Source organism: Odocoileus virginianus, chromosome 20, assembly GCF_023699985.2.
Source record: "Odocoileus virginianus isolate 20LAN1187 ecotype Illinois chromosome 20, Ovbor_1.2, whole genome shotgun sequence".
Classification (NCBI taxonomy): domain Eukaryota; kingdom Metazoa; phylum Chordata; class Mammalia; order Artiodactyla; family Cervidae; genus Odocoileus; species Odocoileus virginianus.
The window spans coordinates 6,286,115-6,299,029 of NC_069693.1; the positions used below are offsets into that span (position 1 = coordinate 6,286,115).

The 12,915-nt window shown below is 53.1% G+C and overlaps 1 protein-coding gene across 1 annotated transcript; it reads right to left on the reverse strand.

The window, feature by feature from the left end:
- Position 1: 1 nt before the first annotated feature.
- RUVBL2 (RuvB like AAA ATPase 2) lies at positions 2–12,888 on the reverse strand. The gene is made up of 15 exons (XM_020885576.2): positions 12,471–12,888; positions 10,087–10,141; positions 9,762–9,817; positions 9,335–9,476; positions 7,431–7,560; positions 7,218–7,284; positions 4,593–4,699; positions 4,414–4,507; positions 3,924–4,047; positions 3,492–3,586; positions 3,287–3,405; positions 1,134–1,253; positions 662–791; positions 214–328; positions 2–115 (listed from the first exon to the last, which is right to left on the reverse strand). The coding sequence occupies exons 1-15, from the start codon at positions 12,480–12,482 to the stop codon at positions 90–92; spliced, it is 1,392 nt and encodes a 463-aa protein (XP_020741235.1). The 5' UTR covers positions 12,483–12,888; the 3' UTR covers positions 2–89.
- Between the last annotated feature and the right edge of the window lie 27 nt (positions 12,889–12,915).

Sequence of the window (12,915 nt, forward strand, 5' to 3'; positions counted from 1 at the left end):
GTCCAGTTTCAGAACCATTTTATACAAAGTCACAGTGTCAGAACTCTAGTAGAAAACAGGGGTGGGGGTGAGGGGGAAAGGTGATCAGCTCAGGAGGTGTCCATGGTTTCACCTTCTGTGGGGAGAAGGAAAGCCACGTGGTCAGAGCAGCCCAGCAGGCAGGGCCAGGGCTCCCTCCTCCCTCTCCGGGGCAGGCATGATGGGGATACTCACTGAGCTCGTTGAAGAGGAAGGCATCTTGGTATTCCTTCATGTACTGCGTGGAGCGAGACTCGTCCAGGAAGAGCGAGTAGACCCGTTTGATGTCGTCCACCTGCACCTCGGTGCCCTGATGGGGGACACGAGACCTCAGGGGGGCCCCACGCAGGGGCCAGGTCACGTCCTGCCATGGCTGCCTCCTGGCTGTGGGCCCCACCACTCCATCCCTCAGTTTTTTCATCTGTAAAATGGACTTAACAGCATCAACAGGCAGCCAACAGATATTCACCCAGCACCTCCCATATGTCAGGCTGGGAGCCACAGAAATACACCCAAGGGCCTGAAGTTCCCTGCCTTCAAAAACTTTTAAGTTCTGGAACTAAATGCAACCGCCCAGGGAAAGCCCTGGGAGTGGCGTGTGGACCGCTCACTCCTCTGATGCTGGGTGGACTCGGCGGCTCACCTTGCGTTTCCGGCACACCAGGCTAGCAGCCGTGATGAGCTGGATGGCATAGCGCAGTGAGGTCTCCAGCCCGATGCGGGTCAGCACCGTGTAGGCATCCTCGCTCATCTCCACGTCTTCCTCCTCGCACCTGCGGGCAGGGAGGGGCGGGGGTGTTCAGCCAGGGACTGAGCCATGAGGAGTTAGAATCCTCGGAAGCCCAGAACGCGGAGTGAGAAGGGCCACCGAGGCAGGAGCTGGACCTCAACCTCGGGCCTCCTGAGCCTCCCCCTTTCAGGGCTCTTTCCCCTGTGCCAGGCACCTGTCCAAAGAGCCCCACCCACCCATCAGAGGCCACAGCTCGGATGCCCCGCCCAGCCCTGCTTCTGGCAGGCGTGACCTCCCCCGCAGGCCCCACGCGTCAAGCAGGGTGGACACCAGCCCCTCTGGCTGGCAGCCTGGTCCTGCCCGGGAGGTGGGGCCCCGCCCGCACCGGATGCGAAGGATCTGCTTTGTGTCCTTCTCGCTGTAGGGGGAGGTGGAGACGATGAGCAGCCGGTCCAGCAGGTCGATGGGGATGCCGTGGGGGCTCTGGTAGCTGGTGCCCCGGATCCTGGGGAGGAGGAGGAAGGGAGGGCCATCAGGGTGACACCCCTAGAACCAGGCCCTCCTTTCTCTACACTCAGAACACCCCACTCCACCCACCCCCTCACCACAGACCACTCACTGGGCCAAATACCGCTGAGCCTTCAGCTTCAGGTTGGCGTCACCGCACCCTAACTGCATCGCTCCCCCTTCGCAGCCAGGCTGGTCTGAGCTAGAGATCTAGGTCTTGGATTACTGCATCAAGGTCCCACTCCTCTGCTGGACCCAGAGCTCCACAAGGGAGGGACTGGGCCCACCCTATACCCCCACTGCACCTGGCCCAGCACAAGGTCAGGCACGTGGCCGGCACCAGGAAAGAGCAGATTCGTTATGTGTGGGAGCTGTGATCTATAACTTGGGGGCAATCACTCAATTAGCAAGTACTGAACCACTGCCCCTGCAGGAAACAGTAACACATGGCTAGGCTCTTGACAGCCTCTGTCACAATGTTTGGCCACCAGATAGCCTGGTTTCAGGTGTTTCTGTTTAAAGACACCCAATTCAGTATATATTATTGACTTTTCATGCTGAACTCATGCCCATAGCCTCTGAACTTGTCCCTGACGGATGCTATCTAACACGTGTTTTCTCCATACGGCCCATCCCTGCTGTGCTCAGAGACATCCGATAGCTGGGGGACACTTTATGATTTATTTTAATTTTCTGGCTGCTCCACACAACATGTGGAATCCTAGTTTCCCAACCAGGGATAGAACCCTTGCTCCCTGCTTTGGAAGTATGGACTCCTAACCACTTGACTGCCAGCGAAGTCCCCTAGGGGCCATTTTAAAGTGCAAAATCATCAGGAACAAAGAGCATACAGTGTGACACCAGTGGCAACAAGCAGATCAAGAAAAGGACGCTTGATTATAGCATGTGAGCTGAAACTAGGAGGCGGAGCATCACCTGCTTTGACCCTCGCCTGGACTGTCTGCCATGGGCCATTCAATTTTTCCCTGCTCTGTACACATCTGTGAATGATGGCCAAAGTGTGGCAAATATCAATTTGGGGGCTACAGATCATCTGTAGCAAGTAAGCAGAATCACAAATATGGAAGATATCTGCAGGATAATGAGGAGTGACTGTGTTTGCAGCCTCTCACAAGTGACGCCCCTGATCCCATGGCCTGACCTTTAGCTGCTACAAACATGCTCATTTGGATACCAAATTCCAGCCCTGCTGCTTTCCACATGTGACCGTGGGGAAGTCACTGGGTCTAGCTGTCCCCCATCTTGAAAACAGGGCTGAGGGAACTCCTCGGTGGTCTAGTGGTTACAACTCCGTGCTTCCACTGCAGGGGGCACAGGTTTGAATCCTGGTTGGGAAACTAAGATGTGGCAAGCCATGTAGCATGGCCAAAAAATAAAATTAGTAAGATAAGGGGCTTCCCTGGTGGTTCAGTGATTAAGACTCCAAGCTTCCAACGCAGGGGGCGCAGGTTAGATCCCTGGTTGGTGAACTAAGATCCCACAGGCCCTGCAGTATGTGTTTTGCAGGGAGAGAACCGAACGGAATGGGGCTGAGATGATATCTAGCACCTGAGCTCCTTTTGAGGAAATGCTGAGCCAAGAGCCAGGGACAACCTGCCCATTATCACTGGTAGTCGCGCCCTTTCTTCCCTGTGCTTCAGCTGGCACCAAGTCTGCAATCATGCAACTGAGCAGCCCGGGCAATGGGTCCAGGTGGCCGTGCTGGGTGCAGCCTTCAGGGCCCAAGCTCTCGTGAGCTCTCTGCCCCACTTCCTTCTCCCTTCCTGTAGACTTTTGAAGATGAGGCGAGGAAGAGCCAGCAGGGAGAACCGGGCACAGCAAAACCCCACGGCAGAGGCTCCCAAGCTTTACGTTGTCTGGTACCCTTCCTGCCTCAGGGATTTTTCCACTGTATCCTTAGGTCAAGAGAAAATACCAAGTTCTGTTCCCTTTATTTCTATGCATCAGCGAGGTACGAGTGACTTGCTCCCTGTTCTCCCGGGGCCTCCTCAGGGGCCGGCGGGGGCTCACCGGGTGATGCCGCGGTTGGTAGCCATGATGAGGACAGGCGCCATGTCACTCTCCAGGGCCCGGTTGAGGAAGGAGAAGCTCTCAATGTCCAGCATGTGGACCTCGTCGATGAACAGCACCTGGGGACCATTGGGCGGGTGTCACACCCACCTCCCACACCCCTCTTCTCCCGCGCCCCCCAACCTGGCCTGGCCCGGGTACTCACGCCGGGGATGATCTCCGCCTTGCCCTCCTCCCGCCACTCGGCCACCTTGGCGTTGATCTGCTCTCGGACTTCAGACTTGATCTCCCCTGTGTCGCCTGTGGGAGGCGGGGTGGGGGTGGGGGTGGGGGGGACAGGGTGTCAGAGAGGAGACACGGATCCAGGGCCGGGGGTGGGGGAGGGCGGTGGACAAAGGCAGAGAGAGACGGGACGCCGGGGACACAGAGACCGAGCTGGAGTGGTGACATGACAGCAGCCAGGGAGCCAGAGACGTCCCGGAGAGGCAACAGACGGGGAGAGACAAGCAAACCACAGGTGGAGAGCGGAAGACGGCAAAGAGGGATGGAGGGGAGGGGGGGGAAACGCCAGGCCGTCCTGGTGCATGGCGGGGAGGGGAGGGGGCCACCCGGCGGGGGTGGGACGGATGGGCCTCACCTGAGAAGAGCGCCAGGAAGCCCTGAGTGCGGGAGTTGATGACGTCGATCTCGTGGAGGGACACCGTGTGCACCACCTCCTTGCGTTTCTGCAGCTCCCCATCTGGGCACTGCACGAACTTGGTCTATGGGGCCAGGGAGAGGTGCAGGGTAAACAAGGGCAGAAAAGAGCATGAAGCGGGGGCCCCAGGGGGCTGTCGAGACAGGCTCCCCAGAATGGAGCTAGGAATCCAGATGGGGGTTATGCAGAAACCCCACGCCTGAGGGGTAAAGACTCGGGCAGTCCAGAGCACTGGACAGGGGTTCCTGGAGGACCTGGAAACCAAGAAGCTGAGGGTCCCTGGCAGTCCTGGAGGGTACGGGGAAGCACCAGGAGGGCCAGGGACACAGGGCTGGGGTGACAGGAGGATCCAGACCCTGTGGGTGTTGGGGGATGGGGGAGAGAAAAACATGCTGGTGCCTCAGTGAGGGGACCCAGGAGCCCTGCCCACCTGGGAGCCCATGGCATCATAGTCACGAGCACGTGTGAAGGAGCGTCCCAGCTTGGAGATCTTGCCTGTGGCCTTGTCGATGGTGATCACGTCCCTGCGAGGGAAGGAGGGCAGGGGTGAGGACAGGAAGAGCTAGAGGCCCCCTACCCTGGCCACCGGGTGTGGCCCCCACTGCTCACCCGGCCTGGACCTTGTCCTTGGTCAGGGACTCGATCATCTTGGTGCCCAGGTCATATATGGTCTCCATCTCTGTGGTCTTGAGGGTCAGCTTGCCCACTTTGGAGCCCTGAGGGGTGACAGGTAAGGGGTTTAGAGGGGGCCCTGATGTCTCCCCAGCACAGCTTCAGAACCAGCATGACATGGGGCAGTGCTGGGGGCTTGATGAAGATATCCACTGTCACAGCCTCGGTGACAGCTTTGTGTATGTCAAAACCTAAAATCCTGAAAACTTTCTAGGGCTTGGCTTATTGGAGGTCAGTTGCACCTTAATAAAGTTGTTATTAAAAATCCAGTAAAGGGGACTTGCTGGCAGTCCAGTGGATAAGACTCTGTACTCTTAACGCAGGGGGCCCAGGTTCAAACCCTGGTCAGGGAACTAGATCCCATATGCCACAACTAAGACCTGGCTCAGCCTAAATAAATAAATTAAAACCAGTAAAGGAACAAATAGGGACTTCCCTGGTGGTCCAGTGGTTAAAACTCCACAATTCCCATGCAGGAGGTGTGGGTCTGATCCCTGGTTGAGGAACTGAGACCTCACATGCCACGAGCACTGCCCCCCTGCCCCCCAAAGAGAAACAAACAAAAACCTAAAAGAGGAAATCTGTAAAAACAACAGGTACCTGAGGTCCCACTGAAGGGTCAAGGGGGGGGGAGTCCCACTCTAACATTTGTTTTTCATACCCAAATAAAAGGTGGTCCTTTGTTAACCTCAAACCCAGAAGAACACAGCTAAGACAACAAAAATCCCCAAGAGATAAGCTAGGAAAACAAAAATGCCACACACCCTCCCCACCAGATAAGCTAAGAAAACAAAATGTCACACCCCCCCCACAGGATAAACAGTCACCAAGTCTGGGCTTTTTTCAGCAAGTCCTGTCTCACCTGTTTCCTGGAGTTGTTTCCATAGCGAGATGCTGCTCCCTTTGTAGGGACAGGTGGCAGGTGGGTTTGGGGAGGGAGTTAAAGGGAGTTTTGGTTGTTCATTTTCAGTTTTTCTTTTTGGCTGTGCTGGGTCTTGGCTAGGGCATGTGGATCTTAATTCCCTGACCAGGGATCAAACCCAGGCCCCCTGCATTGGAAGCACAGAGTCCCAGCCACTGGACCACCAGGGAAGTCCCTGGTTGTTCATTTTGATGAGGATACATCCATGGATTTCTTCTGTAATCTCTTTAAACTCTAATTGAAAGAACTATCTGGGGAATAGCTTTCCCTATACTTAAAGAGTCTTCTATCATGTTTTTTTTTTTACCATGTTTTTAAAATTCAAAATTTAATTGCCAATAGATAAGACTAACTTAGGAGGCTGTTACAGGTACTAAAAGTGCAAGTTGACCGCAATTATTCACTTTAAGTCTATTTCCACTGAAAATGAGAAGCTAATGAAAAAAGAGGAGAGTGTTCCTACAAGACACAGAAATGGAAGGTAGGACTATGCATCAGTTCAATGGATTTGAAGCAATTTTAGATTTGCTTTTATTTAGCATTTTATTAACACCTGTAACTTAATATTTAACAGAGAACTACAAACACGCATGAACCTCGAAGACATACACAAACAGTCATATATTGTCGGATTCCATCGGAGGCAAATCCATTAAGACAGGAAGTAGATTTGTGGTTGCCAGGGACTGCAGGTGGGGTGGGAGGGGAGGAGGAGCGACTCTGAAAGGGTTGATGGTTAGTTTATGTTATGTGATTTTATGTTGGTGAAAACAAGAGACCTACAGAAAAACTGTTAAGACAAAGAGAGATAAGAGATGAAGGGGAAACCAGACTATGATAGAAGACTTAAAAGACATGAAGTTTTTTAAATGGGTAATCTTGGAATACACAGTTGGGGGATAAAAGCTAACGAAACTCAAACAGGTGAGGGCGGCTATTTCTAAGAGGTATTGCAGAAAGAGGCAGAAGGAAGGGGCAGGGGTGGGGGTGCTGGCTAAGTTTTAGGGTTTTTTTAAATCTTTTTTATAGATTTTTTTTTTTTTTGGATGTGGACCATTTTTAAAGTCCTTATTGAATTTGTTACAATACTGCTTCTGCTTTGTCTTGGTTTTATGGCTGAGCGGCATGTGGGATCTTAGCTCCCTGACCAGGGATTGAATCTGTGGTGGAATTGTGGAGTCCCAACCACCGGACCACTGGCAAAGTCCTGTTAATTAATTCTTACTGGAGTACAGTTGAGGTACTAGGATTTATAAATCCAACGGGTCTGTAAGCCTAACTATTAGGAATTAACTGTGAGAAACTTCAAGACCTCCTCTGTCATTCCATTGCTTGGTTTGTTTTTTTTTTTTTAAGTATAGTTGATTTACAATATTGTGTTAATTTCTGCCGTACTGCAATGTGATTCAGTTAGACATATGTATGTTCTTCTCCATATCCTTTTCCATTGTTCTACCACTGAGCTCACAGTGCCCCTCACAAATGGACAAACCGCTATCAATTCAACCGACCCTCTCTTGCCGACATATGGATGACTCTAAGCTGCATCTTGAACCTTCCATGGGATTCTGACCTCAGTGCAGACCCAGCACCCTCACCCTCCAGCCCTTGGAGTAGCCTAGACTCGGGAGCAGACTCACCGTCCCCGTGGCTGGCCGATCAATCTGGATCTCTACCACCTCCCCTTCGATGATCTCGGTCTCCTCCCTGGCCAGAGAACAGATCTAAGGAGATAGCCCGTGGCCTGGGCCCTCAGGAACTGCTCACCCCTGTGGGCCCCTGGGCGCAGAACGAGGTGGCATCCCTCAGAGGGCATCCCGAGGCTGCTGGGAGCTACCATCACTCCTGCTTACTTGATGCGCACGCCGATGGAGCGCCGGAAGGCCTGGGTCAGCGCCTCTGTCTTGCTCATCTCCAGGGAGAAGATCTCACTGCCTGCGATGGCTGTGAACGGGGTGTCGGGGCCCAGGGCCTGTGCCATGCCTGAGGAGGAGGGGAGGCAGTTTGGGAAGGTGGTCCAGGCACCAGGTCCCCAACAAGCTCTTCTCCTTCTTCAGACAGGAGGAGCAGGAGAGAGGGGCTGGGTGCTGTGGGGCAGACAGGGAGACCTGGAGAAAGCGAGCGATGGAGGGCCATATTGGGAGGCCCTGGGTTGGAACCCCATGCTGCCCAGACCATAAACTTTACAACTCTACAATCATGCTGGACCTGCCTCCCAATCTCTAAGAGCTATTTAGCCTCAGGGCTTGGGGGAGATGAGCAAGGGTGGAGGCAAGGGGCTGATAGAGAAGGTTAAGAGAGACTGCGGAGGTCCGAATCCCGGCTTCAATGCTTAGCACCAAGTTTTCCTAAGAAGCCTAGGCTGCTCCCCAAGCCAGCCTGCCCCTCTGGTTAATGGGAACCATAAATAACAAGCGCTGGAAGGGGACAACATAGCTGAATAGGTGCGATGATGAGAGCGGGTAGGCATGCCCTGGTGCTCAACCGTGACTCTGACACGTGACCTGGAGCCAGCACAGGGAAGGGCCTCCTCTATGGTCTGGGGTCAGCTGGCAGACAGCGGGCAGTTCCTGCCATCACTCCAAGCTCCGGGCCTCTCTGCCGGCTCCCCTTCCTGAGGCTCTGCCCAGCTCTCAGCCAAGTCTCCCAGACAGGAAGTCATTGAACCCTCCTGAGCAATGCGAGCTGGCAACTGTCCCTGGTCCCCTTTCCAGAGGCATGCCACACTCTGCACCTGGGTATCGTGCTCCCTACTGTCTGTCCAGGAGACTCCCAGACTTCCGGAGTCTCAGTTCCGGTACTAACTCGCCTGGGATGTCCCTCCTGACAGCTGCCACCCCATTCTCTCCCATCGCCCTTCATCGGAGGAGAAGCCGCCTCTGCTCTTTACACGGACGGGACTGTGTCCATGAACACCTGCCCCAGGCTGGAAGCCCCTCATAGTCAGGACTTTGGTCTTAATCATCTTGGTGTTCCCAAATATGAGTGTTACTTTTTCTTAACTGAGGACCTAGCTGTTACCTTGAGTCTCACTGCCCGGCCCCACAGTCCAGGCACAAAGGTGAGAGTAGTGGGGAGACAGAAGAGTCCAGTAAACCTTCAACAAGGACAAGATGTTGCGGTTTTGAAGGATAGATAAGAGCTCAAGACGGATAAGGGACAGTTGTGAGTAAAAAGCTCTTAAATCACTAATGGATTGCAAAAGAGACTGCTGGTTGTCTACACAATGCTCATCTTCCTTTGTTCCAGAACACCCATTTCACTAAGGTAGCAGTGGTCCCAATTAAAACATAAAAAAAAGTTTTAATATCTCTCTCTCTCTCCTGTGCAGTAGAGTGTGGTCATTAAACTCTAGTCAATAAAATATAAGCAACAGAATGTGGGTACCCTGAGACAGCTGCTTAAAAGGAGCTACCTCTAGGAGATACACCCTCATTGCAATTCCTTTCTTCTTTTTCTTCTTCTTCTTCTATGCAGTATGGGTGGGATGGCTGGAGCACAGGCCACCTTCTTGCAACCTAAGGTGTCCCTGATATGGAAGCAAGTGATCTTGAGGCAAGACGGTAGAAGCCCTCATAGGACTGCTCAACAAGCCTGAATTGGCCTATGTTCAGATTCTTCTATGTGACAAAACAAACCCTTAGTGTTTAAGCCACTGCCATTTTGTGCTGTCAGACATGGCTGAACCTGACCCTGACTTACATGGGAGGATCATCCAGTGAGGCCAAAAGAGCTACTGCCTGGAGAAGTGCCTTACCCATGGCAATGGCTGTCTTCCCAGTACCCGGCTGGCCAGCGATGAGAACCGCCCGGCCAGCGATCTTCCCTTCTCGGATCATCTCCAGCACCACACCGGCTGCCCTCCGAGCCGCCAGCTGGCCCACCATGCCCTGGGAAGCCTGGGGGTAGGAGGTGACAGAACATATAAGGAAGGTGACTTGCTACTGAGCTGCTACTGCATTTCTACCACCTTCAGGCCCAAACTACTGGCTGGGACTTCAGAAAAAAAGGCTTTTCCCCATCCCCATCTTTTAGAGACCTACGTGTGGCTGAATTTTATAAATACAGCACAGCTGAAGATCTGGAAGATCATAACACAGTCCCTGCATTCCCCAGGGCCCTGGGTCCCCTCCACCTGAGGCCTCCCTAGAGAAGCCTTCCCACCCCAACCCCCTGGGCTCTACCTGCCGTGGCTCCAAGGCATCGTCAAGTCCCAGCCCCCGGATATGGGAGTGAGCGCCTGCGTCCGGAGAAAGAACCAGAAGACATGGTTACCTGCCAGCTCCTGTCGATGCATGGTGTGAGGGACTGGGGCCTGGCAATGGTCCACCCCACCCCTGGGCATCTGATCTGCTCTGGAACTCAGGATCCTTCCTGCTTAGATGGGGGGAGAGATGGGGGATGGTGTGCGGGACTTCCCCTTCTTAGGGGTCCTGGATAGGTGGGCTAGGTCAAGGGCACAGGGGCCAGGCAGACACTAGGGCCCGTTCTGGATCCATGCTCACTCACCAATACGTTCAATCCGTGTCACATCACGAATCTCTGGAACCTTGGTTGTGGCTGTCTGGGGTTGGAGAAGAGGCAACAGTACAGACTTTGTGGTCCTAGCTGTCCCTCCTGCCCCCCTCCCATGAAACAGTCCTTTTCTCTCCTCCCCAGAGGTAGGCTGGCAGCCCAAACACCAGACCCTCCTTGGCAATCACCCACTGAGGCTGGTGGGTTGACCCCATGACACTGATAGTCCCAGCTCTCTGTCACTGGGTCTCTGCATGTGCAGGTCCCTGGGTCCTGCTCTCCCCACCCTCCTCACTGAATTACATCAAGCATCAGTCATTAAGGGAGGCCCTCCCTCTCCTCAGCCCCTGCCTGGCTAGCTCTAAGGTCTCTGGATATCCAAGCAGAAGGAAGGGCCTCCCCTTATAGGTCAATCTCATGCCCATAAGAGAGACTGGTGGATCAACGTTCTCGGCTCTAATGGATGCTCTATCCCATGAAGGGCACAGCACACATCTCACTGCTTTACCTCAGGGCTCAGTGTTTGGGGTTTGAATGAATGACATCCTGAGCTCATTCAACAAGCAGGTACAGAGGCCTCCTGTGTCCCCAGCTCTCCAAAGAGCAAACTCAGACACTATCCCTTCTCATGAAGTGGGGAGAGATCAGTAAACACTGCCTGGGATAATTCAAGAACCCAGTAGAGATCCTCTCAGATACTCATGGCAGTGTTATTCATAACCCAAAATATCCATCAGTGGATGAACAGATAAACAAAATATGGGTAGCCATACAACATAATATTATTCAGCCATAAAAAGGTATGAACCTCTGATCCATGCTACAAGGGTAAACCTTGAACACACTATGCTGAGTCAAAGAAGTCAGACATAAAAGGTCACCTGTCATATGATTCTATTTATATGCAATGTCTAGAATAGATAAATCCGTAGATATAAAGTAGATCAGTGGCTCTCCAGGGTGAATACAGAAAGGAGGCCTAAGAAGCCAGCATACTGACCCAACTCCTTGACCACCTGCCCACAACCCTGTTTCTGCTCACAGGTCTCCTAACCAGAATGAGAGAAGACACAGTCATAGGACCCAAGGAAAACCCTCCTCTCTTTGGAACCGAGAGTTCAGACTTCCTGATCACCATCAGGTTACATGCCTCCTCCCTTGCTGTTTGTGACCCTTCCCGCTCACTCTTCCTCACAGGAGATTGGTCACTGCCCCCAAACCACTACCAGAAGATTGAGAACAAACTCCCACTCACCCCTACACAGCCTATCAGACATTACTTGAGACAGAAAAGAGACATTGATCCAGGAATCCCAACTTTTAGCCATCCCAACATAAACAGACCTGCCTCCTACAAAACCTTTCCTTTCACCATAAGCCTCTCCTACCCCCTGCTGCCCACTGATCCCGTGGAAACAGAGGTCATTACAAAACTCTGCCCCTACCATCCCCTCACACTTCCAATACTTTATCCACACCCATGGGAACTGCGTCTCAGGAGGGTGGCCACTGCCCTTTCCTCTTCCACTTCACCATCCACTCCCCTTTGCCATGACAACAGAAACAGAGTCATAGTTCACACCACAGGCACCATCTCATCTCCATCCTAGCCCCATCTGGACGGGGGTTACCATGGGAACTGAGGCCTTGAGGAAGCCATGTCCAACCCCCAAGCTAAGGCCACATCCTTTCTTTATTCAGATGTTTCTCAGAAAAGTACTTGGGGCCTGACCCAGTATACTTGGTCTCTCCTTTAAGGAGTTCACATGTATTCATTCAAGTGATAACTTATTGAGCATCCACACTGGGCATGCCCTGATGAAGTGCTGGCAATATGAAAACAGTGGAAACAATTCCATGACAAGATCTTAAGCCTCTGTGCCCACAGCCATTTTCGACTCTGCGTTCTCAACAATCTTTCTTCTGGCTCAAGACTTGGTAAGCAACTCCACGATTTGAAGCTCATACGGCAGGCCCCTCCTGTGTTTCCCCTTGAACTCCGGTACCACTCACACCACCAACAAACCCAAGACTGTTGTATGGCTTGGAGCAAAAGACACTACAACCCTTATCAGACTTCAAAGCAAAGGACTGCAGAACTGGCCACTGGTTGCGCCCAAATGATTGGAAGTTGGAGTTCCTACAAGATGATGGAGTCGGATACGACCACTGATACCGTAAATATTCACTTGAACCCAGGATGCCGGGATCCTAGTCTCTTCTTTTTTCCTCCCTCATATCCAGAAGCCCGGGCCCCCAGCTCCCTCCTTCCTCAGACCCAGGAGTCTAGGTCCTCAGCCTCCTCTCCACTAAGATCCAAGAGTCCCCGTCCAGCCCCCTGCTTGAGACTCCTCAGCCCTCAGCACGCCGACACTCACCACGGTTGCCATGATGCTCACCAACCGCCAATATCCTAGCGGAAACGGAAACGCGCTAGGAACGAAGTGTTCTGGCCCCTCTAGACTGCCAAGTCATCCAAAAATCTCGGTGGTTCTTTATAAATATGCAAACTCTCCTGGTGGGGCGTGGTGTCACTTTTTAGGCCCCGCCCACGCGCCGAGGCCGCGTCCATTCCTCTCGCTTCCTGGCTCCTCCTCCTTTTACCCAGAGCCTCCTCGCTAAGGCGATTGCAAAACTCTTTTAACACTTCTTCGGGCAACCACACGTTCCCCACGCTTCCTTTCCTCCTTATCGACCTTCTTCCCTCCCACTCCAACTCTAGGGCCTCAAGCTTCGGATTGACAGGGTTGAAGGCCAATCAGCTAGCCCAGCAGCAAACCCCGTTCACCCGAGCTCCCTTCAGCTGTCGAGGCGGAGGCGGGG